At 46.2% G+C, this 25150-nt stretch overlaps 1 protein-coding gene across 1 annotated transcript in view; it reads left to right on the top strand.

Moving 5' to 3' along the window:
* Nucleotides 1–25150, top strand: part of CSDE1 (cold shock domain containing E1) — a 689720-nt gene that overhangs the window by 90444 nt on the left and 574126 nt on the right. Inside the window, 2 exon segments of the mRNA XM_086923281.1 lie at nt 10560–10669; nt 10968–11060. Of these exon segments, the coding sequence (XP_086779407.1) occupies nt 10560–10669; nt 10968–11060 (203 nt within the window).

Consider the following 25150-nt stretch of genomic DNA (forward strand, 5'->3'; position numbering starts at 1 on the left):
CTTAAATCACTGATTAGCTGATAATGTAAACCTATGCAGCTACAGCAGAAATAAAATGGTGACGAGGTTCTTTCGACTGTTACATATAGCATAAGCACCCGACTACTCACGTGTACATTGCACGGCAGAGCAGCACTAATGCAGAAGTGAGGGTGAGCCGTGAAAAGATATGTTCACGGACTGCTGGGGGTGGGGCTCAAGGTGGGGATTGCAAATGCCAGGGGGAGACCGGGAGCAGAGTGTGGTTATGGGGCGGGAGGTCCTGTGGGGATGTGACAGGCCTTGCGGGTGAAACTGTCCGCTTTAGGGAACTGGGAGTGGCGTTTGTTTTGCGGTTTGGCATCAGCGTCCGGTGATCCTGGGCGAGGTTTGAGGCAATATGATAAAAATACTATTGTTAGTGTACAATTTATTTCAGACCGTGGCGATCTATGTCATAGTGCCGAAAGGTCTGAAATGTTATTGTTGTGTGGTATATGATAAGCCCTCGGTAAAAGTGCTCGCGCATCTTAAGGAAAAAACAAGAATTGTGGCCATGAGACATGGGGGGGCTTAAGGTTGTTGACCTTCACATTGGATGGTCGCTGTCAAGGGCCTGGCGGGAGGGGTTAGGAGACTTGGGCAGGGGTGACATGCAGCTCCAGGGTGGGGGTGCGGCTGCAACCAAGGATCGCACCAGGTGCCTGTGGATTAGGCACCGGCACACACGCAGGATAATGCGCTGTCCCTCCCCCCGTCGTCGGGCGGCAGAGGGTGGGCGTGAGGATGGGTGGGGGTATTCGCCCAAGAGGTGATGGCTGTTCTGGCTCCGACCCGCTGCTGGTGTCCGTGGACGGCGGGTCAGGGTAATTGTGTTGATTGGGAGGGTTCGTACAACACCTTCAAACCAGCAAATCTGCGGCCTTTAGAAAGCACACACTATTGAGCAACAGACTTCAAATAGTCAACACTGGGAAAGCCGAGCATATTCCCTGACATGCTAATGCCACCTTTGACTGGGCGAATATTCCAGAACGGACAGCCTCCTCACCAGATACTTCAAAGTGCCGGCCTCGTGCTCTTACAATAAGATAAATAAAAGGCGCGATTGTCTGCCCTGAGCTGCAAACTGCTGCGTGTGCTGAAAGTTGTAGTTTTGCATTGCCGATAAACTCAGTTACATGCAGGGGACCAGACTGCGGGTGCCGGCGCTCAAGCGGATTACCGGAATCAAGTTGTACAGTGAGGCGCTGGACGCACGAAGACAACCCCTGCTCCAAAGCCTGTAAAGTACAGCACAATGCGTGAAAATCGCTACAGCCGCCTGAACCAGGTGGGTGCTACTAGCGACCTGTAGTTCGACCTAAAAAAACATTATATAGTGCGGACTTTACCTGGGCTCTGACTCCTCTGTGCTCGTCAACAGGGTGACTCAAAACGAAACTGAAACCTACGAGCCGCGTGACGTAAGCGGTCTACGGTAGAAGCTCACGCGAGCCAATCCCAAGGCGCATGGCAGAGTCTGATTCCGACGCGCGTGACCTAATCCCAAGGCGCGCGTCGGAATCAGACTCTGCCATAGACAATGCTGCGCGCGTGGCCAGCTCTTGTCTCCCCTCGTTGTCGGCTGAGCCGACAGCTATAGTTCTCTCAGCGAGAGCGCATTTTCGCGCGCATTTCGGAGCGAGCCCTAAAAAGGAAAGAAATACTAAAATTCCAGATCCAACCACTAGATGGCAGAATAATGCCCAGCATATGAATCCAGAAAATTCTTCAACCTGCAAAACACCGGGTAAAACTATTCGTTTGAGTTTAAGCAGGTGGTAAGTGCAGCCATTCTTTATAGGAATGTAACTATCACAGTATTTTGCAGTGGAATTTCCTTTTGTGCTTGCTGGCTTTATTTAACCTCTCTGAAGCCAACCACACGTTTAAAGATCTTGAACATGCGGTACACATTTTTCGGTCTTCTTGCGTCTCTTGCAGCTAAGGAATTGGAGAATGCAAAGACTTGGAAAGAAGTAGGTTTGGAGTAAAGAAGTTTTGCTGCGTGAATCTTTCTGGATTCACTATGCTGTGCATTATTCTGCGGTCTTGTGGTTGGGTCCGGAAACGTAGTCTTTTTCTTTTTTTTTTTTTTCTTTTCTCCCTAGCCCAGGTGGGCGTCGACGCCCCACCTTTTGGTGTATTTCCGGTGACGTGAAGCACCCACTCTTGGCCGCCATCTTCAGATTCTTTTTTCCGCGGTTGGGTCTGGATCGTTCCCGAGAGGGCTCCAGACCTTTTTGGAGAAAAAAGAAAAAACGCAGTTTTTGGACGAAAAACATTGGAGAAGACTTCAGGAGACTACATCATCGAGAAGATCGACAAAAGAGGGAAGAGAATTCCAGAACTTCGATTTTCCATCGAGGGATGCGAGCGCAGGGGGCCCCCTGAACGCATGAGATGTACAAGACTCCTTTCAAGTTATGCGCGAATTGCCACCACAAGTACGCACAGAAGGACCAGCACCCGGTTTGCAACCACTGCCTACCGATAGACCACGAGAGCAGCGACTGCTACACCTGCTCCGCCTTTACGCCGAAAACTGTTCGAGCGAGACAGAGTAGCCAACGCCACGATGCAGGGCAAGGGCCAGCAGCCTCCATCCCTTCGAGACCTGGGTCTATTTTCAGACGAAGAAGACGACAACGCCGCCGACGAAGACGATGGCTACACGGTCGTAGAGACCGATATTACGAAGACTCCAAAGAAGGTAGGAGACTCTACGGCCCCTAAAGCCCCGAGAGACCAAGAGTCTCGAAAGATCGAGGGAAAATCCTCAATCGCCGGCGCCGAAAGCTTTGGCGCCCGCACCTAAACCCAGGCCCAGCGGATCCTCTGAGAAGGAGTCCCCGGAGCCGAGAGCTGAAGAACAGCTAAAGCCGTTGAAAAACTTCTCCGAAAAGGAACGTCTGACGTCTAGGGAGAAGGACCTGAAAAAGGCCCCGGCGCCAACGCCTAAGATAAGCTCGGCGCCGAAAATTTGTTTTGCGCCGAAGAGAACGGCCGACCCATTAGACTCAGATCTGGCTGCCGAAATGGAGAAGAGGCGTCTCGAAGCAGATATGGAAAACATTCTGCAACGAAAAAAGGATTTCGATGCCAGGATGAAAGACTACATAATCCCGCCCAAGCCACAGGTGCATGAGGTGGTCGAAGAGGAAGAGGATGAAGTCTATGAACAGTCGGGGAATCTCGAAACATTTGACGAACCGGACGAAGACGAGGCCTTCGACTACTATGAGGAGGACGACGACGACCGTAGGACGCTCCTGGGTTTGGCGACCTCGGAAAGCCAGGAGATCAACTGGCAGGATGTCGACACAGAGTCCTGAAGAAAGCGTCAACACTTATCCTTCGAGGCCTTCGCCGCCAGATGACATTGGCGTGTATAACACGGTCATCAGGAATGCAGCGGCTGTCTTCAAGGTGAAACTTGACGAAGAGCAGCAGAAGGCGGACTTTCTCCTCGAGACATTGTTCCCCACACAGACCAAGAGCCAGTACCTGCCAATGCTAGAAAGTGTCATGGCACAAGGGAAAGAAGCCTTCAGGGAGCCGGGTAATTGCAAGGCAGTCACCCCAAGGACTGAAAAGAAGTACAAACATTCATCCAAGGACCCAGCCTATATCCAGGGCATGGTCTCAGCAGACTCAATCATTGCTGCCACAGCAAGGAAGAGGGCTAATGTGTCTACTACCTCAGGACCACCTCCAGACAAGGAGAGCAAGAGGATGGACTTGGTAGGGAGAAGAATTGAAAGGAATGCTGCGATGCACTGGTGAATGGCCAATTCCAACGCACTACTAAACAGACATCAGTACCAAATCATGGAGGAACTGGGCAAGTTGATGAAAAACATGCCTCAGGAATTCAGAGAGAGCTGAAAACCTAGTCGAAGAGGGGAAGAATGTGGCAAACTCTTATTAAGACAGCTCTGGACGGAGCGGACACCTCCAGTAAGCTCATGATAATGGGCATCACTGAAAAAAGACAAGCCTGGCTCAGGCTGTCAGGCTTCAAGCCAGAGGTACAACACAGCATACTGAACACCCCGTTCAACGGACAGACCTTGTTCGGGGCCCGAGTAGACGAAAAGCTCAGCCAACTAAAGAAGGACCATGAAACAGCAAGGTCCATGGGGGCATTGCAGTTCAGAGGGTCCAAAAGGGGCACCCCATCACGAAGGCCCAACGGCAGGGGTGGAACCAGCCAGGAACATCGCACCAGGCGTTCCAACAATCCCACCAGACTGAGAACCAAACACAGCAAGGCCAGCAAAAGCAGTCCTGGCAATACCAGCAGAGGGGTCATTCCTATCGCAGGAGAGGCAATGGACGGGGCCAAAATAGGAGGGGAGGTCAGCTACCCCCCACCAAGTGACTTGGTCAGGCAACATGTGCCCACCCAAATAAGAACTCCCAGGGTGAGGCACGAGAACAGCACGCAGGGGTCAGGCGCACTAAGTACCTGCGGGCATGTGAGACCAGTGGGAGGAAGACTAAAACATTACTTCCAGGAGTGGAAGAAAATAACTTCAGACAAATGGGTTCTAAACATCATGCAGTTCAGATACTGCATAGAACTGGAAAAGACACCAACAAGCAGAAAGCCAAAGAGAAGGCAACTAGCAAAGAAAGAGCTACAGCTACTCCAAAGGGAAGTGGGAGAGCTCCTGTAAATACAAGCCATAGAACCAGTACCTTACAGAGAAAGGAACAGAGGGGTGTATTCTACGTACTTCCTGGTGCCAAAGGTAGAAGAAACAATGAGACCCATCCTGGACCGAAGGTTCTTAAACAAATTCATAAGAACGCAAAAGTTCAAAATGACATCCCTGCAAGAGGTGCTCCCTCAATTGCAAAAAGGAGACTTCATGGTCACCATAGACCTAAAGGATGCCTACCTGCACATACCAATGTACAGAAGTCACAAACATCTGCTCAGATTTGCCATAGGGGAACACCACTATCAGTTCACAACCCTAGCGTTCGGTCTAAAGTCGGCGCCAAGGGTCTTCACAAAGTGCCTAGCAACAGTCGCAGCACACCTAAAAAGGGAGGGAATACACATATACCCTTAACAGGACGACTGGCTAATAAAAGCAAAGTCATACCAGATATGCAAGGAGCATGCACAGAGAGTGACAAGAACACTGATGGACCTGGGATTCTCCATACACTGGGGGAAATCCTCAATGGAACCAGAACAAATAAAGATCTTCCTGGGAGCTCAGATCGACACCGTACAGACCAGGGTGTTCCCAAGCGAGAAGAGGTCAGTTGCACTGTTGAAGGAGACGAAACTCTACCAGAGGGGGCAAGCTCGGACAGTGAGAACAGCAAGCAAGATCATGGGCATGATGGCATCATGCATTCACCTAGTGCCAAATGTGCGGCTGCACACAAGACCCTTGCAGGAGTAGTTACAAGGGCAATGGTCACAAGCAATAGGGCGTTGGGAGGATCTAGTGGTTGTAACGCACACAGTGCAAAAAGAAATGGCATGGTGGAACATGGAGAACCTGACGAGGGGAAAGCCTCGAACGTCGCCAACGGTGACCATCACCACAGATGCATCCCAGAAGGGATGGGGAGCTCACATGGAGAAACTCAAATTGAGGGGTCTGTGGACACCAGCAGATGCGATAAAGCACATCAATTTCCTGGAGTTGAAGACAGTTTTCCTTGCTATAAAAGCCTTTCAGACAAAACTGTACAACCAGAGGGTGTTGATCCAGACGGACAACACTACAGCGATGTTCTACATCAACAAGCAGGGTGGAACACAATCGGCCACACTCTCGAAGCTGGCGCAGGAGATAAGGACTTGGGCCATCCCTCTCAACATAGACCTGCTAGCCATTCATCTGCCAGGAAAGGACAACGGAGAAGCCGATTGGCTCAGCAGACAGACATCGGCAACCCACGAATGGGAGCTCAATACACAGGAGACAAAAAGGCTGTTCGACAGGTGGGGAACACCGTCGGTGGACCTATTTGCAACACGCCAAAATGCAAAATGCCGAAGCTTCGCATCCAGGTGGCCCGGGGAGGGGTCCCTGGGGAATGCCCTATGGATAGACTGGTCGAGGACATTTGCTTACGCTTTTCCCCTGATACCACTGATTCACAAGGTCCTCAGCAAGTGCAGAGCGAGCAACATGACACTGATACTGGTCGCACCACAGTGGGCCAGGCAGACATGGTATTCGCAGATCATGGAGATGGCACAGAGCGCACCCCACAGATTCGGAAGGAGAAAGGACCTGCTAACCAGGCAAAACGGGCAGGTGCTACACCCAGAGCCAGAAAGCCTGAGCCTGGTAGCGTGGCTCCTGAGGACATAGAATTTGCGCATCTGAAACTACCAGAGAGCACCCTGAGGGTACTTCGGGAGGCACGGAGGCCCAGCACGGGAAAGTGCTATGTATCAAAATGGAAGAGATTCACTCTATGGTGCAGGAGAGAGAAGCTGCACAATAAGATCCAAAGAGACTCAACGGTGCTTAGATACCTCACGCACCTACTAGACAAACTAAGCTCATCCTCCTTAAGAGTTCACTTAGCAGCAATAGTCGCTTACACAGAGGGGAGACGTGTAAGTTTCTTCACCTCCCAAGTGGTTAAAAGATTCCTAGAAGGAGCAAAGAGGATTGCGCCTCCAAAGAGGGTGCCACCACCTGCACGGAACCTTATCCTGGTACTAACAGAACTGATGAAACCTCCTTTCGAACCAATTCACAAAGCATCCCTAGAGAGGCTAACAATGAAAACAGCTTTCCTGGTAGCAAGCACCTCCCTGCGCAGGGTAAGCGATTTGCAGGCATTAACGTTACAGGAACCCTACATCCAAAGTCACATTGATAGGGTGGTAATGAGAACAGACCCACACTTCATGCCAAAGGTGGTGTCAGGGTTCCACATGAATCCAACTATACAACTACCAAGTTTCTTCCAGAAACAGACAAGCGCTGAACGAGCTCTTCACACCCTAGACGCCAGAAGGGCTGTCATGCACTACATTGAAAGGACAAAGGATCACAGGAAAACAAAGCAATTCTTTGTTTCCTATGCAAAGAGCTTCATGGGAAAAACCAGTAACTAAAGGAACAATTGCGAGATGGATCGCACAGACGATACAATTCTGCCACAAACAGGCAGGGGAAGAACTGGCAGGGGGACACAGGTTTACTCTACCAGGAAAAAGGGAGCTACAATAGCTTTCCTGGCCAACACACCCATTCAGGACATAGGCCTGGCGGCAACATGGGCTTCAGTGCACACGTTCACGAAGCACTACTGCGTGGATATACAGATGAACAAGGAAGCACAAGTCGGACAAAAGGTGCTCCAGCACATATTCAATAACCAACGCTCCTCTTCCACCCAGCCGCCACAAAAATGAGAAACCGCTACAAAGTCTATGCACAGCATAGTGAATCCAGAAAGATTCACGCTGCAAAACGAATAGTTCCTTACCTGTCGGTGTAGTTTTGCAGCTTGAAGATCTTTCTGGATTCACTAGCGAACCAACCCACCTCCGCCAGAAAGATGAGGCTGGAGAGGAAGGAGGTTGAAAACATGGACAACTACTTGAACAAACAAACCTTGAAGGTTAAAGCGGTGAATGACTTACTAGAACATTGCCATTACTTCGGTAACAGAACAAACACGAGAAAAAAGAATCCGAAGATGGCGCCCAAGAGTGGGTGCTTCCGCAGGAAGTGTGCCAACGTCACCGGAAATGCACCAAAAGGTGGGACGTCGACGCCCACCTGGGCTACGAAAAAAAAAAAAACCCCAAAGAAAAGACTACGATTCTGGACCCAACCACTAGACCGCGGAATAATGCACAGCATAGCGAATCCAGAAAGATCTTCAAGCTGCAAAACTACACCGACAGGTAAGCAACTATTCGGTATTGCTTGCAATATAAGCAAAGGGATCCACGGGTACAATCGTACACAGAGGGTTCACTCTCTGTAGTGGTCCTTTAATGTGCAGTCATATGCGTAGCAAAATTAGGCCCTGTACCAGCTTCAACCCAAGTCTGATAGATGTCCGCAGCAACAGTGACACTCTGGGAAATACCTTTCCTACTACAAGGATTGAGCCCGCCACTCCTACTCTGTTTGCGACGTCTAGTGGGAGGCAGTGTGTGTAAAGTCACCTGACATAATGTAAATTAATAACCATTGACCATTAGATCTTAAATTGGATAGGAACCCACTTCACCCTTAAATGTAAATCTCCATTGATATCTTTAAGACCTGTGCTAAAGCATTTACTGCTAATAATATGGAGGTCAGGGGTCTGTGGTGAGAGCACTGACCTGGCAAGACGTGTCCCGCTGAAGCTCTGTTAGCGTCCACAATCCCAGCTAACGCCTGAGTTCTCTGACAGCAAAACGTGCCAATGAACAGAGCCTTTAGATGCAGCCATGGGAGCAGCTGGTGGTCCATCTGCACCAGGGCCTACTGAATAAACGAATTGGCACTGCAAACTGGGCCCCAAGCAACCCCCCCCTCCTCCCCCCACCTACCCCCAGGTGGTGGCTGCAGCAAGGAACCAACCATGCTGAACCCTATGAGTATGATTAGCAGTTGAAGACGCAACACTGAGGCCTTGAAGGGGCGTTTAGCACCTCTGGTGCGGTGTACACCACCACAGTGGCCCAGGTGGGAGTCCCATTTACCAAATGGTGCTGGCTGCACTGATGATCGCTCGGAGTCCTGACTGGCCTTCTCAGAGCCAGTGCGGCCCTTTAAGTTCAGGGTAGCTGGGGATTGTGTAGGGCCGGGGACCTGCTTGCTGCCTTTGCCTATCGTGCCGTCTTAACCAGACTGGTTGCCACATATGGAGTGCCCTATTTGCTACAGCACACCAGAAGCTTTGATTTGAACTGCTCCCCCTGTCGTTGGCTTTGCCTTCAGCCTGAACTAAGACCCCCACGTTTAGTACACAAGAACTAGCTGAAGGTGAATTACCTGACCTCCGTGACTACTGGGATTAATTAGCCAATTAATTGGGGGTGTGGGGGGCTATTACAGTTGCTTAAAGAAGGGATAAACGTGGCCCTCCGTGGCGAAACCCACTTGGGGTCCCATGATGTCTCTTGCCTGTGCTCTTTTGGGTTCCCAACCCGGTTCCATGCAACTAGCGCCACGAAAACTAAGAGTAGGGGACGGACTTTACATCTGGAATCCAAGCATATTGACAAGAGAGGGAGATGGGTTGGCATTCAGGACAAGCTGAGGAGCTTGCCACTGACTCTATACTGCATCTCTGCTCCCAATGAGGGCAAGGATCCATTCTAAACAGACTTCCTACCCACGTTTGCACATGCAGCTAAAGGCCATATCATAAAAGTGGGTACTTTAATTATATTCTCAGTCCTGAATTAGATAGATTTCCCTCACCCCACGTAATGTGCCCCAGGACAGTGCCGCCTCACTCTCCCGTAGCCTAGTGTATCTAAACTTGGAAGGTGTGTGTAGGGAACACCAAGGTGAATAAGACTATGCTTTTTATTCCAACATTAATAGATCACACCCTCGCATAGATTACCAACTCCCTTCCCTGGTGTTGATGCTTCAAATAGTCAGCACAGACCAGCTCAAATGTGCTCTCTGATCACTTGTAAGTCTGGCTCATTCTGGGTCTTAATCAAACATTACTGCGTGCATATACAGATGAATAAGGAAGGTCAAGTGGGATAAAAGGTAATTCACACCTGTTTGCATAATCTTCCTCATTTTACCACAACCACCCCAAGGAGGTGGGAATCTCGACATAATCTAATCCAGAAAAGGATTCATGCTACAAAACAAAATGGTTACTTACCAGTAGCTGTAGCTTTGCTGCTTGAAGAGTTTTCTGGATTCGCATGCGACCCTCCCCCCACCCATCTCCCCTCAGAGGAGGAATGTAAACAGGTGGGGAAAGAATATCACGTAAATAAAGAACTAACATCTACAGACAACAGGATTTAAGACGTACTCTAGGAAAATAGGTAAAAAAATCCGAAGATGGCTACCACACACAGGAACTGACGTCACTCGCTTCAGGAAGATGAGGATGGGGGGGCGAAGTTTGCGGTCCTTGGCCCCACCTTTTGGAACTCCCTCCCTCCCAATGTTCGATCTATCCCACTTTATTCTGACTTCCGTAAGTCCTTAAAAACCTACCTCTTCCGGCAAGCATTCCCAGCCTAGTCCCAACCCCCCAACCCCCCCCCCCCCCCCCCCCCCCCGAAAAAGAAAAAGTAAGACTATTACTAGATGGTAGAATAATTGACAGCATGTGAATCCAGAAAACTCTTCAAGCTGTAAAACTACTCTTACTGGTAAGCAACCATTTGATTTATTCTCATTTTCTTAAGGAGATTTTCAAAGTGTGTTTATCTTTTGAAAGTTAGTTGCCCACTTGTTCATAACCTAGACAGCTTAGTTGGTGGGGCATTATTGATGTAAGGTGTCGAATTTCCCTTTTGCCAGCATTAGATTTAAACGTTCTGGCATGTTCTTAATCCCCAGATGATGTTGAGTTTGAAGTTTCATCAGACAGACGCACTGGAAAACCCATTGCTGTTAAGTTGGTTAAGATAAAACCAGAAATATTACCGGAGGAACGAATAACTGGACAGGTGAGCTATTCTAACACCTGTGCATGCTTGCACAAAAAGCTTTTGATTATCTCATGTAAATTGTATTACTGTTTTGAAGATGAGACTTAAAATTTAAGTGACATTTGTTGTAAATGTCAAATGTGGGGTTATCGTAATTACTACAATCGCAAAATGAATTGGCATGCACGTGGATGATGCTTGAAATCAATCAGACAAAATGTCTCCGCGCATAAACGTGGTCTTTGATATTTCGTTGATATAATGCAGTAATTCTTCTGCAGCGATTATCAACAGATTTTTTTTTTCTGACCGGTAGGTTGTGTGCGCTGTTCCTCACAACTTAGAGAGTAAATCTCCAGCTGCCCCGGGTCAAAGTCCATCAGGGAGTGTATGCTACGAACGTAATGGGGTAAAACCTACATTTTATTTAAACCTTTTTTTTACTGATCATCAGTTTGGTCTCATTTTGAAAAGCTAACACCTGTGCAGTCTGAATTCTAAATTTGCAATTTTCAAGTAGATTTAAGTTTTTTATTGCGCACTCTTCTACTAACAAAAGTAAGAACTGCTATCTGCTCTGTTCAAACCGTGGTTACCAAACTGTTTTGTTCGTGGCCTTGTCTGCAGTTGTGACGTTTCTAAATTCATTTGGAAAATTTACATTACTTTTCTGTACAGAGCATCTTGTACGGCTCAATTTCTTAAGACCGAGACAAGTAAACATGACTGTTCACTTTAAGGAATCATAAACATTAAGAGTTTTGAGTTTTGCTTGGGATTCTCTAGTGAAAACCCTTCTGATTGTGCCTTCCTTCACAACACGCAGTTTGGAAATCATTGTTATATGTTTGAAAAGTTGTATTCCAGGACATATTGGTGTCCCCCCCCCCCCCCCCCCCCCCCCCCCCCCACCTTACTGTACCATAAGCGTTTTTAAAACATTACTAAAGTGCTGCATGGCTAATCTGTAGTCCGGAAATATCAAACTTGTGCTCCCACTCAGACTTGCGTTGTGCTTGCTATTGGCTTTGCAGGGTCATCTCTTACTTTGCATGGTTAGCTTGTATCGGTCACTACAATTCCTAGATTCAGAGCCCCCACCAAAAAATCCACTCTCCTCCCCCCACACACACACACACCTCGATCTTGTATCAGCAGCTTTATTAGGTTCTAGAGTGTAGGTTTTGCAAACTGTGTTGGTGACACCATGAGTACGCTCATCCCCTCTTGAAAGAGGAAAAATACAAAAAACAAAACATGATAATTTGTCGAATGAGACTATAGCAGTCACTGTAGCTGTGAACCCTAAGATAGATGTTTGTAACCCTTATTATACCCTTCACATTTCCATGCAGATCAGAGCAGGAACCATAACCATACAAGATGTAATAACTTGGTGATCCTTACCAGCAGATTCACTTTCAAATGAACTTCTTTCTTGAAACATATCCTCTGTCTTAGAGATCCTTCTTTTGCGTAAACGTGATATTGATAGAAGTGACTCTTTTCTAAATGTTCTATGTGGTTACCAATTTGCGTAGGGCTGTCAAAATCGAGCAGTAGTTTTCATAGGGTTCATACCTCTGTCCTGACCATCACTAGTAGCCACCTTGTCTTCTATTTAAAAAAAATATCCTATGGTAAAGTCCTTAATTTAACCCATATGCTTTTTAAGGCTCTCCTGCAACACCACATGCAAGAGATATTGTATATAACGAGGGGCTTGCAACCCATTCATTACTTAGCATTTGTTGGCTTCATTGTCACTCTTATTTGCTGCCTTCTAATTGGCCAGTGTGTACTGGCTTGACTACCTTTTCTGTTGAAGCAAGTACTGATTGCTTCAGCTAGACAGCTGTTCTTTTGCTGATTGCACTGTTATTGAAGTAATACTTTTTATAGTCTGGTATGACCGCGCAATTGTGGCAAGACAATCGGGTGAGTACCACTAGAGTAAGGCATTTGCTTCCCTCAAGTTGGGAGCCAGGGCTACATATTTTGATTGGACTGAAGTTGTCCGCGTCCACACAGATGTAAGCATTTTGTTTATTTATCCAGCTGTCTGAGTTCGAACTTTCAGGGGCACATCCAGCATTATAATGCTATAAACTCCTTCGGTGCAGAGGACGGCTCTGTGCCATCTTCTGCACCAGTCCTACATTGCGTAGGACCTCTCCAGGCCATCCTCGCGCAAGAGGCAGGAAATCTCTCCGGTGCAAGCACCAGAGGGTTTTCTTTTCACTTCGTTTAGCGCCTAGAGCTGGGGGGGAAGAGCTTCCCCAGCAGCCCGAGGCATTTTTTTGTATGTAATGACAATGGCGTCATTAGATTGAAAGTGAAATGAGTAAATGTAATTTTCATTGCATCAGTGCTCGGAGGCATATCTTAGTCACCCGAGCACTGATTTGGACTGTAGAGGTGTCATTGGAAAGAGGAGTATCTCCCTTTTCCACTGATAACTTTCACAGGAAGGCGATTACCCCAAGTAGGGATCCACCCACTAGGCTCCCAGGGAATATTTGTAGTGGGGGGGACCAGCCCCCCTGGCAATGGGCAAATACTCCCCCCCCCCCCCCACCCCCCCCTTTACCCCGCCACCCCCCTCCCCCCCCCCTCTCCCCTCCTTTAGGGCCAAAAGTCTTTCTGCTCCCCTAGGGACAGAGTAGAGATTCTTACCCACACAAATCAAACCTGGGTCAAAGAGCCGCTCCGCGAGACTCCAATTGACATTGGTTTGATGCTTCCCTGTCATGTGCACTTGGCCCAGCCTCACAAGTGAGTAGGTATTTTTATCATAATAAGTAGAAGAACGCTGGGTGGTAGGAATTTTTGGGATTCCTGCTGATTGTGGAAGTTTACATCACAGAAATTAAAGAAAAATGTGTACATTTTAGGCAAAGTTTGAGTTTTGCAGGGCACTGTGGGTAAGAAACCTTTGTGGGTTCCACGTGAGGCATACCACTCAGCACCCGCTGGATGTCAAGTTTTCAGAAATGTCTGGGTTTGATTGGTTTCCCTGGGTGGCCGTTTCCCTGGGTGGCCGTCAATCCCTGGCCAAAATGCACCCTCCCCTCATTGCCAAATAAGATCATGTTTGTGATAGAATTTGTTGATGTCTCCACATTTTGTTTTGCGGATTTTCCTGTTGTGGGCACTAGGTCTACCCACTCAAGTGTGGTGTAATTTTTATCCATAGACTTGAAAGAATGGTAGGTGGAAAGAAATGTGTTGCTTCCTGCAAAATCCAGAACTTTTCAACACAGAAATAAAGGATTTATTTTTGGTCAAAGTTTGGGCAAGGGATTCTGGAATAAACTTGGTGAGAGCCATGCAAGTCATTCCATACTGGATTCTCCTGGTTGTATAGTTAACATAAATGTACAGGTTTGCTATGTTTCCATAGGTGCCGGCTGAACTCTGGCCCAAATCCACAGCTACCCACTATGCAAAAAACAAGTCCATTTTGAGTGGAAAAATGTGCTGTATCCATGTTGTCTTTTGGGACGTTTCCTGTCGTGGGCACTAGGCCTACTTGCACAAGTGAGGTACCATTTTTTCAGAAGAAACGTGGGAGCATAGAATAGCAGGATATTTATTGGTTCGAGGCATATGGGCTGCAGATGGTACATTATGGTACATTACGAATAGATCGCCATCTGGTGTTGGGCTCGGATGATTGCACTTTGTTTTTCTCTTGGAGAGTCTTTTGTATCTTGGTGACTCCTCCTTTGGTTGGTAGTGCGCATGGGCATCGGCTCCATCCTTAGATTGTTTTTTTCCGCCATCGGGTTCGGATGAGGATTGAGACGCTCCAGATCGACTTCGAAAATAAGTAACTTATCGGCGCGTATTCCCTTTCCAATTCGACAGTATTGTTATCGAACACGTTTCATTTCCATTCTGGCGCGTTTTCACTTCAACATCGAAGAAAAAACTTTGATCTACGTCGACGAACAGGAGGCCTTTCTCGACGCAGTCAAGCCCGGAGTCCATGGAAAGGAGTCCATTCAAGAAATGTCCAACGTGTGGTGCTAAGTTCCCACACAAGGACCTACACGAGGTGTGCAACCTCTGCCTATCGCCTGAACACGAATCCAGGAACTGCGAAGCCTGCGCAGCATTCTCCTCCAAGTCGACGATTAGAAATCGTCGAGCTCGAAGACACGAGGTTTCCAGAATGCATTCGGAGGCGATCCCGGAGCTGTTCGGAGACGCGAAACTTGAGGAAGAAGAGGATCATGAGGATCAGTCGGGGTCGGAAGGGGACGCGTCGGATGTCGAAGAACTCGACGTGCAACAAACCGTGAGTGACGACGTCCCCTTACCAAAAAACCGACCCCGTGTGGTAACGACCCCGCCTTCGAGCCCCGTCAAACTGCAGAAAAAAGTTTCCGACGCCCCGCCTTCGGGCCCGGCAACGAAACCGAAACTGAAACCGAAACACTCGGTCTCCCACCATGTCGGATCCGAGAAGAGGTCGACATCGACGCCGAAGATCCATGCAAAGGAAAGCTCGGCATCGAAACATTCCATGTCGAAACAGAAACATGATTCGACGTCGAAGACTCACTCGACACCGAAGAAATCGGAATCGAGTAAACACTCTGTGCCGAAAACACCGAACATTGACGATCGAAAACAAAGGCACCTTTCGGAACCAAGGCCTTCGGTACCGACACAGGAGCAGCAGACAGATCCCAAACAAAAGATTTTGTTTATCGATCCGCAAACTGGCAAAGTAGTGAGGAAGAAGAGGAAGAATGAACAGATAGAAGACAAATCTCTTCCTTCAAAAAAGAGAACACTGGGGACAAATAACACTCCTCCTACTTCTCCTCGACCTAAAGTCACACCCTCTTCTCCTATTCCTCACACTATGCCAAATATTCCTGCACCTTCTACACCAAGACCATCTACACCTCAGTCTGATGTAGACAGTGATCCAGGGGAGGGAGAACCTCAAGGGGATGATGAAACTATCCCAGATGAGGATGACCCATGGGAAAATTATAACGTAGGGTCAGATGATGACAACGACCCAGAGTTATATACCTCAAAGCCTTCACCACCTGATGATAACACAGGGTTTGTACAGCTCATTAATAGGGCAGCAAAATATCATAAGGTAGATCTACATACAGAACCTCAAATAGAGGACTTCCTATTAGAGACGCTACCTAATGCACAAAGAACATCAGGTACTCTACCTATGCTGAAGGGTCTTCTCAGTCACACAGAAGAAATATTCAAAGACCCAGTGAGGGCTAGGGTGTTAAACCCAAGAATTGATAAAAAATATAAGGCGGCTCCAAAGGATCCAATATTTATCAAAGGGCAGGTACCTCTGGACTCGCTTGTAGTTTCAAACGCTCGTAAAAGAGCGAACTCATTATCTACAGGAGAGGCTCCTCCACCTGATAAAGAGTCAAAATTAATAGATGCATCAGGCAAGAGTAGCATCACAAGCGGCAAATAGCTGGCGTATAGCCAATACACAGGCACTACTTGCACGTTATGACAGGGCACATTATGATGAATTAGAAAAACTCATCACACACCTCCCCAAAGAACATCAGAAAAGGGCAGATCAGTTAATACAGGAAGGAAAGATAATAACTAATATTTCCATTAAGTGCGCCCTAGACGCAGCAGACACTGCAGCAAGGTCCATCAACACCAGTGTCATGTTAAGGAGACATGCATGGCTTAGAATCTCAGGATTCAAACAGGAAGTACAAACATCCTTATTGAACCAACCCTTTGATCAGAAAACACTTTTTGGCTCAAGCACGGATGAGACCTTAGAAAAAATGAAAAAAGATACAGAAACGGCTAAGTCAATGGGAGCATTGCAACAGCCAACACAGAGGTTCCTTTCGTAGATCCACCTATAGAGGAGGCTCAAAAAATACAGGAACAAATCAGCAATCCACCTCTTTCACACCTACATCACCCAAGGGTAATTCAAGAGGTAGTTACAGGGGTAACAACAACAAGGGTAGAGGCCGCGGAAATAATAACCACCGCAACGCCTCAACCCCAAAACAGTGACTTAATAGAACTTCCCCCAGACCACATAACACCGGTCGGGGGACGTCTATCACAGTTCCTACCTGTCTGGGAAAACATCACATCAGACAAGTGGGTGAGACAAATTATCCAACATGGTTATTGCCTAGAACTCACAGCTACCCCACCAAACATCCCCCCCAACCAGCGTCCAATGAGTCAAGATCATCTGACATTGTTAAAGGAAGAAGTACTAGCACTGCTACAAAAGCATGCAATAGAGAAGGTTCCAAAACATCAACAAGGGACAGGAGTATACTCTCTATACTTCCTAATCCCCCAAAAAGATGGGTCTCTAAGACCAATCTTAGACCTAAGACCTCTCCATGCATACATAAATTCGGAACATTTCCACATGGTCACGCTCCAACAAGTACTCCCTTTACTGAAGAAAGGGGACTTTCTTTCTACACTGGATCTGGATCTAAAAGACGCTTACTTTCATATCCCAATTCACAAAGCCCACAGGAAATACCTAAGGTTTGTAGTGGAAGGACAACATTATCAATTCAAAGTCCTTCCGTTCAGGGTCACAACGGCACCAAGAGTGTTCACAAAATGCCTAGCTGTGGTGGCAGCACACCTAAGAAGACAACAAATACATGTCTTCCCCTACTTGGACGATTGGTTAATAAAGGCCAAGTCACAAGAAGAATGTCTTCACAACACACAGAAGACAATCCAATTGTTGCACCACCTAGGGTTTACGGTGAACTATAAAAAATCACACCTGCAACCAAACAAGATTCAGCAATACCTAGGGGCTACTATAGACACAGAAAGAGCAATAGCATACCCCAATCAGATCAGGATACAAACAATGGTCGGGTTGATACAAAGATTTCAACCACAACACTCACTACCAGCACGAGTGTTTATGCAACTGTTAGGCATGATGTCCTCCTGCATACTGCTAATACCACATGCCAGACTCCAAATGCGTCCACTACAGGAGTGTCTAGTGACACAGTGGAATCAGGCTCAAGGTCAGATTACAGATCTGGTGTTGGTGGACGACCGTACGCATCGCTCTCTGAAGTGGTGGAACACAACAAACATTTCCAAGGGGCGGTCATTCCTAGAACCGATTCCACAAGTGATAATAACAGCGGACGCATCGCTCTCCGGATGGGGAGCGCATATGGACAAATACACAGTGCAGGGGAAGTGGAGTGTGCAGCAAAAGAAACTGCACATCAACTACTTGGAACTATTAGCGGTATTTCTAGCACTAAAAGCTTTCCAAATGCAAATAACGAACAAGGCAGTCCTGATCAGAACAGACAACATGACTGCAATGTATTATATTCAAAAACAGGGGGGGGGACACACTCTCTCCAACTATCCAAACTAGCACAGGACATTTGGAGATGGGCCATTCCTCAAAGGATTTATCTGTTAGCAGAACACCTACCAGGAGTTCAAAATCAGATAGCAGACATCCTAAGCAGACAGTCAGAACAAGTACACGAATGGGAGCTGCACGACCAAATACTGCAGCCATTCTTCCAAACATGGGGGCAACCAGAGATAGATCTGTTTGCCAATCATCAGAACGCAAAATGCCAAAACTTCGCATCCAGGTACCCACACCAACGGTCCCAGGGCAATGCACTATGGATAAATTGGTCCAACAGATTTGCTTACGCTTTCCCCCTCTCCCACTAATTCCGTTAGTGGTTCGGAAACTGCAGCAGCACTCAATGACAATGATACTAGTCGCACCCACGTGGGCAAGACAGCCGTGGTTCACCACGCTAATACAACTCTCACAGGTGCCACATCAAAAGCTAAGATTACCCATGCACCTTAGACAGAACCATGGAGAAATAATGCACCCAGATCCCAAACAATTGAACCTAGCGATCTGGCTCCTGAGGTCATAGAGTTTGGATATTTAGATTTACCACCAGAATGTATGGAAATCATTAAACAAGCAAGACGTCCTACCACCAGAGCATGCTATGCAGCAAAGTGGAAGAGGTTTGCTATACACGGTAACAGTAAGCACATTAACCCTCTGGACGCATCCACTAAACGGATCATTTGCTATTTACTACACTTGCAGCAATGTAACTTAGCATACACCTCTATCAGAGTTCATCTCGCAGCTATAGCGGCGTACCTACGAAACAGGCAACATCTTTCCCTGTTTAAAGTACCAGCAATTAAAACTTTCATGGAGGGACTCAAAAGAGTCATTCCACCAAGACGACCACCTTCCCCAGTCTGGAATCTCAACATAGTACTTACCAGACTAATGGGGCCACCATTTGAACCTATGCATAGGTGTGAAATACAATTCCTCACATGGAAGGTGGCCTTCCTCATAGCTATCACGTCACTTAGAAGAGTAAGTGAGTTGCAGGCTTTTACGATTCAAGAACCATTCATGCAGTTACACCAAAATAAAGTGGTTCTTAGAACAAACCCAAAATTCCTACCAAAGGTAATTTCTGCATTCCACATCAATCAGTCAGTGGAATTGCCGGTTTTCTTTCCAAAACCACAGACGGTAGCGGAAAGGGCCTTACATACATTGGATGTCAGAAGGGCAATATTGTACTATATAGAAAGAACACAAACTTTCAGAAAGCCAAAACAGCTATTTGTTGCGTTTTCTCCTACACATAAGGGCAATCCCATCTCTAAAGCGGGCATTGCCAGATGGATTGTAAAATGTATTCAAATATGCTACTTAAAAGCAAAGAGAACATTAACTGTTCCTCCTAGAGCTCACTCTACACGTAAACTAGGAGCATCTATGGCATTTTTGGGAAACATTCCACTAGATGACATATGCAAAGCGGCTACCTGGGTTACACCGCACACCTTCACAAAGCACTATTGTGTAGATGTGCACACAACACAACAAGCTAGAGTGGAACAAGCTGTATTAAAGACTTTATTTCAGACAGTTGCAACAGTCACGGGCGACCACCGCTAGGGAGAGAACTGCTGTATAGTCTATTCATAATGTACCATCTGCAGCCCATATGCCTCGAATGGAATATGCTACTTACCAGTATGCATCTGTTCTTGGCATAGAGGGCTGCAGAGTGGTACATGCCCTCCCAGCCTCCCCGGAAACCTGTGTCTGTTCCGACATTATCTTATTTAGATACACTTACATGGGCATTCATATCTGTATTCTATCATACTACTCCATCTAACCCTACTATGGCAAAACAATCTAAGGATGGAGCCGATGCCCATGCGCACTACCAACCAAAGGAGGAGTCACCAAGATACAAAAGACTCTCCAAGAGAAAAACAAAGTGCAATCATCCGAGCCCAACACCAGATGGCGATCTATTCATAATGTACCATAATGTACCACTCTGCAGCCCTCTATGCCAAGAACAGATGCATACTGGCAAGTAGCATATTCCTTACCAATTGTATTTCGGTGCATTTTGTGCCTTCCAAATATAAATCAGTCTGTAAGAAAAAACATTTTGAAAAATGCCTTAATTTATATGCTCGTAAGATTACCCACAAATTCAGAGGTACACAAATAACCACTGCTCCTAAACTTCATATTTATGCCCATTCCAGAAATATATTTCCTTGACACACATTTTTCACTCCACATATTTCAACATATCAATTAGTCTTTACTCCGTACACAATAAAAAAACATTGTGTGGTGTAGCTCTGTTGTTGGCTCTGGGTACCTCTGGTTCTTGGAGAACCCACAAACCCTATAGATCCTCACAACCAAAAGGGTCTAGTGAACGTTATGGTACATTACTTTTGTAAATCGGCCATTGTGAAAAAATGTTAAAGGTGAAAACAATGTCACAAATGGCTGTTTACTCCTACCCGATTTCAATATTTCTTTAGGTTTCTCAAACTCAAAATGGTGATATATTTTGGATATTTTCTCGGTCCCCTTCAGGGGAATCCACAAAAACTAGGCACCTTTTGGCTATCACAAATATAGCACTGGAAGGGAAAAGTCCTAGCAGCGCAAGAGTTAATCCATTTCAATGCTATGTAATTGTAATGCTCCACATTACCATGGAACATGAATTGAAAGTCAGACCTAATGGTAGTGCCAATGCTTGTATTTCTTCTTCTTTGCTGTCGTCCTTGGTGAACCTCTTTCCATTTGTAGCTATGTCTTACTGTGCACCTGCAATTAAAAGAAGCAATTTTCTCCTTTGAAATTAATGTTTTCAATAGATGTTACTGCCTCCAAATGTATTTTCACTTAGACATGGAAAGAATAGATTTATGTGATTGGATTGGTTTCCTCCCAGTGTCATATTTTTGTTTTTTTACGCATGGGGATATTAATAGACTTGTGCATAATTTGTTTGGCAATAACAATGCGCTGCTAAATTAGAATGGTAACATTTCCTAAGCTAAAATACCAACGATAGATTGTTCAGGCCTGGGCATTGGAAAAATGAGATTTCAGTGGTGACCTTCTGTCTCTGGTTGTTTGGTGTAGTATTAAATCTACTCCATTGAATGCACATCGTAGTAAGTTATCCACACCAAGGAGGAGATCATGTACTTTGGAAGAGACTTCACTCTTTGTCTTCACACATTTCTCAACAATCCATTCACTTGTTCATAGAGTTCTAAACTTGTCAACTCCCTCTAGGAATTTGCTTCTTGTTGTGAAGTTTTGTTTAGAGGAGCTGCAAAAAGTAAGGTACTAATTCAGACAACCCATCCTACTACATCTGTCATCAAGGCAGTGCACCAAACTTAACCTCATGATGGCAATACCTCTGGGTCCCAGCATATTTGAACCAGATATGAAGTTGCTTCTCACAGCTTCGCTTAATCTGCATCTCCTATTGCTACAGCAAAAAGAATAAGCCTCCAGAGCAAGATTAACTCGAGCTACGTTCAATAGACCACCAGGTGATTTTGTGGTTTCTGCAGCAAGAGGGGAGATTTGGGTATGAAAGTCTGCAGCCTTACTGCAACAGTGAGAGCAGCAAGTGCTACTGCCTCATCCTGCAAATATACTGGATCTCTACGGGATTCTCTACAGCTTGCAACTAAGACATTCAAGAGGTACATTAAATTATGATAGTCTAATCAAGTAATAAGTACAGTGGCTGACTTACCTGACCTTGTTGCTTTTTGCTATTTTGATGGACTTGCCATGCAGCATTTGTCACTTTAAAGTCTTAAACCAGAATTTCAGTATAGAATGTGTAACCTCCCTTTGTCTGAAAGTACTTTGTATGGTTCAGATATGTATGAGATGCAACAAGCGAAGTCTGAGTTAGAAACCTTTGATACTGTAGGTTAAGTAAAGAGCCTTATATAGGTGATTGTTCTTAACATAGGGTTCAAATCATCCCTTGACTGCGCTACTCTGAGAACTGAGTGATAGCATTAAGTACTTAGTCATTTTGTTTGAGTTCAACAGCATAGCAGTCCCAGTACACTTGTGGTAAACGGCAGTAACTGTACTAGTTGTTTCACAGTATACTCGTACTGCCAGAGTCCAAGAAAAGGCCTTGCAGATAGCATAGAAATTCATATTGACTTGAAAGTACGCGAGAAGGAATCAGACTTCCTAGTGGGAACATTGTGATTTATGGTTAACTTTAATAAATGGCGATGTTCAACAAGATGTTTTAAGTGGCATAAAATAGACTAGAGAGAAGCTCGAGTCAGCTTTCATATTATTCAGAACCTGTCGGCTAAAAAGATCCCCCTTTATTCAGTTAGCCATCTTAAATTTTAGGCTATGTGTATTACCCCAAATTCTTGGTTTCACTGCTAGAAGACTCATGCTGGAGATGTACATATCCTGGCAGCACCTGTATGCCACGTATTAAACTTGGTCTTCTGCCACCAGCCCCTATATTTACCCACTCACTCCTACTACCCACACTACCCTCTTTACCATTCCTCGCCCCTCAAAAAAACTACTACCCACCGTAGTCTGTATTTGCACCCCTCACCAAATTGGCAAAAGAAAAAAACGTGTATCCTGCCTCTCTCACTGTAGGCCACTAAGTACCCCAGGCCAAATATGTAAAAAATAAATAAATACCCGGCATCCTCCAACCTGCTCACATGACCTTCTGTGTCGTTCCTCACCATCTAAAGCTATGCTCTATATTCTGTGTTGGAACAGGCAGCTCCTGCTAGTGCAGCCTGAAATTCCTTTTGTCACAATAGTAGGATAACACTTTTGTTTTCCAATGCATTGAATAGCAGGATTTACAACTATTGGCCTCCCAAGGACCTCGATATAACGATATTGCATGCTTCATGTTACCCAGTTTAGCTTTCTACTGTGAAGTTACTTACAATTTCGGAAAACGGGGAAATGTTAACCCTGTAAATCTATGTCCTGAGAGGAAACAAACCTGCAGCATATGGACTATTAGTATAACAAGCATTTGCAATGCAATAGGTCTCGCATTAGGAAAGTGAGCTTTTGGTATTGTAAATGACTTTCTTTTTAATATGTGTTGGCTTTGAAAATATATAAATTAATAGCATTGTTATTCACAGAGCCAATAGCTTACACTTTCCTAATGCGAGTCCTATTGGCTATGGCAATGCTTATTGGTAGCAAGCAAGGACAGTGCTGTTGTGGTGCTGAGTGATGATGTGGTGGTGCTGAGTGATGATGTGGTGGTGCTGAGTGATGATGTGGTGGTGCTGAGTGATGATGTGGTGGTGCTGAGTGATGATGTGGTGGTGCTGGGTGATGATGTGGTGGTGCTGGGTGATGTGGTGGTGCTGGGTGATGATGTGGTGGTGCTGTGTGATGATGTGGTGGTGCTGTGTGATGATGTGGTGGGGCTGAGTGATGATGTGGTGGGGCTGAGTGATGATGTGGTGGGGCTGAGTGATGATGTGGTGGGGCTGAGTGATGATGTGGTGGGGCTGAGTGATGATGTGGTGGGGCTGAGTGATGATGTGGTGGGGCTGAGTGATGATGTGGTGGGGCTGAGTGATGATGTGGTGGGGCTGAGTGATGATGTGGTGGGGCTGAGTGATGATGTGGTTGGGCTGAGTGCTGTGGTGCAGCAGCACAGAGACTGAAGCTAAGAACACACAGGGTTGAGTGCTACAAAGCGCGTTCAGTTTCAAAGCACAGAATGATGGAGCCAGGAAAAAGCAAGGGGAAACGGGAAAACACATGGAGAGTGTACAATGATAGAGGCAGCAAGGGCTGGTGCTTGGACAGCAATCCAGTACGGAGTCGAGAATGCACTGAATGGGAGAACACGGAAAACACCCAGGGCCAAGGAAGGAAGATGCAAGCACACAAGCAAAACAAGCTCTCAGCATTGATATGGAGGGGTGGGGGGAGCGGGAGCGCATTCCTTTGAAGTCTGATGCGGGGGAGCGGCAGCCTTTGAAGTCTGATTGGGGGGGGAAGGCGGCAGCCTTTGAAGTCTGATGCGAGGCACAGACAAATGGTGGTGTGAGACGTGGCTGGTTTGTGCATGTGCACAGATCACATGAACTGGGTCTAATCCGCCGTTTTGGTAGACTGGTCTTTTTCCCTTACTATAATCTCGCCGGAGCAATGCGCAAGCACATTGGCTCAGGCGAGACCTAAAAAGGCCCTTTAGAGACACACATGGTGACTGAATTCAGATCCAACAGGCAGTGCTCAAGAGATGTGTGTGTCCTTTGATACAAATGTGACTAACCTCACTGCTTGTAATTTATCCATTTCCAATTCGACATTCATTTTGGGATGACGTATACATTAAACGTTCTAGAAAAAGCATACAAAAAGCCACAATATTTGTGAATAAGTGGTATTGGTTGGAAATAAAATTAAATTGCATGTTTGTAAAGCTTAGATAATAGGAAGGTAGAAGGCCACATGGTTGCTTGCTGCTGCCTTTGGTGGTTTTTGCCCTGAAGTATGAAGTGAGATGTAAAATAGCTAGTGCACTAGACATCACTGTTTTGCAAACAATATAATCTTGCATTGGAGGGAAAAATAACCATAGCTTTTTTTACTGGAGCATTGGCCCCAGTATTGACTAGCTTATTGGGTGCCTTCTACTAAGCTTGCAAAGACATTTACAGATATCCTCCCTGGTCACAGAGCCCGATGTGGTGGCCCTAGCTCAGTAGACATTGCAGTTACTTTAAAAGCAAACCAAAAAAAGTGGAACATATGGGAAAATAGTTCAAAAAAAGCATTTACTAAAAACGATACTAATTTTTCCATAAGGTAATGATTACCACCAGTGAGGTGAGATACTTCCAAGAACTGTGAGTAATGATCTTAAACAAACAAGTGTTGAATACAGAAACGATCAATAACTTCATCACTTTCATCATATCAGAGAGTTTGCCACCTGCTGTTAAAGGTGTAAAACCCACAACGGCCCTCCTATGAGAAGTTAAAGCACTGATTGAGAAAGAAGCGCTAGGGCCAGGTGCCCCTGGAACACAGAGGCCAAAGGGGTATAC

Source organism: Lissotriton vulgaris, chromosome 5, assembly GCF_964263255.1.
Source record: "Lissotriton vulgaris chromosome 5, aLisVul1.2, whole genome shotgun sequence".
NCBI lineage: Eukaryota > Metazoa > Chordata > Amphibia > Caudata > Salamandridae > Lissotriton > Lissotriton vulgaris.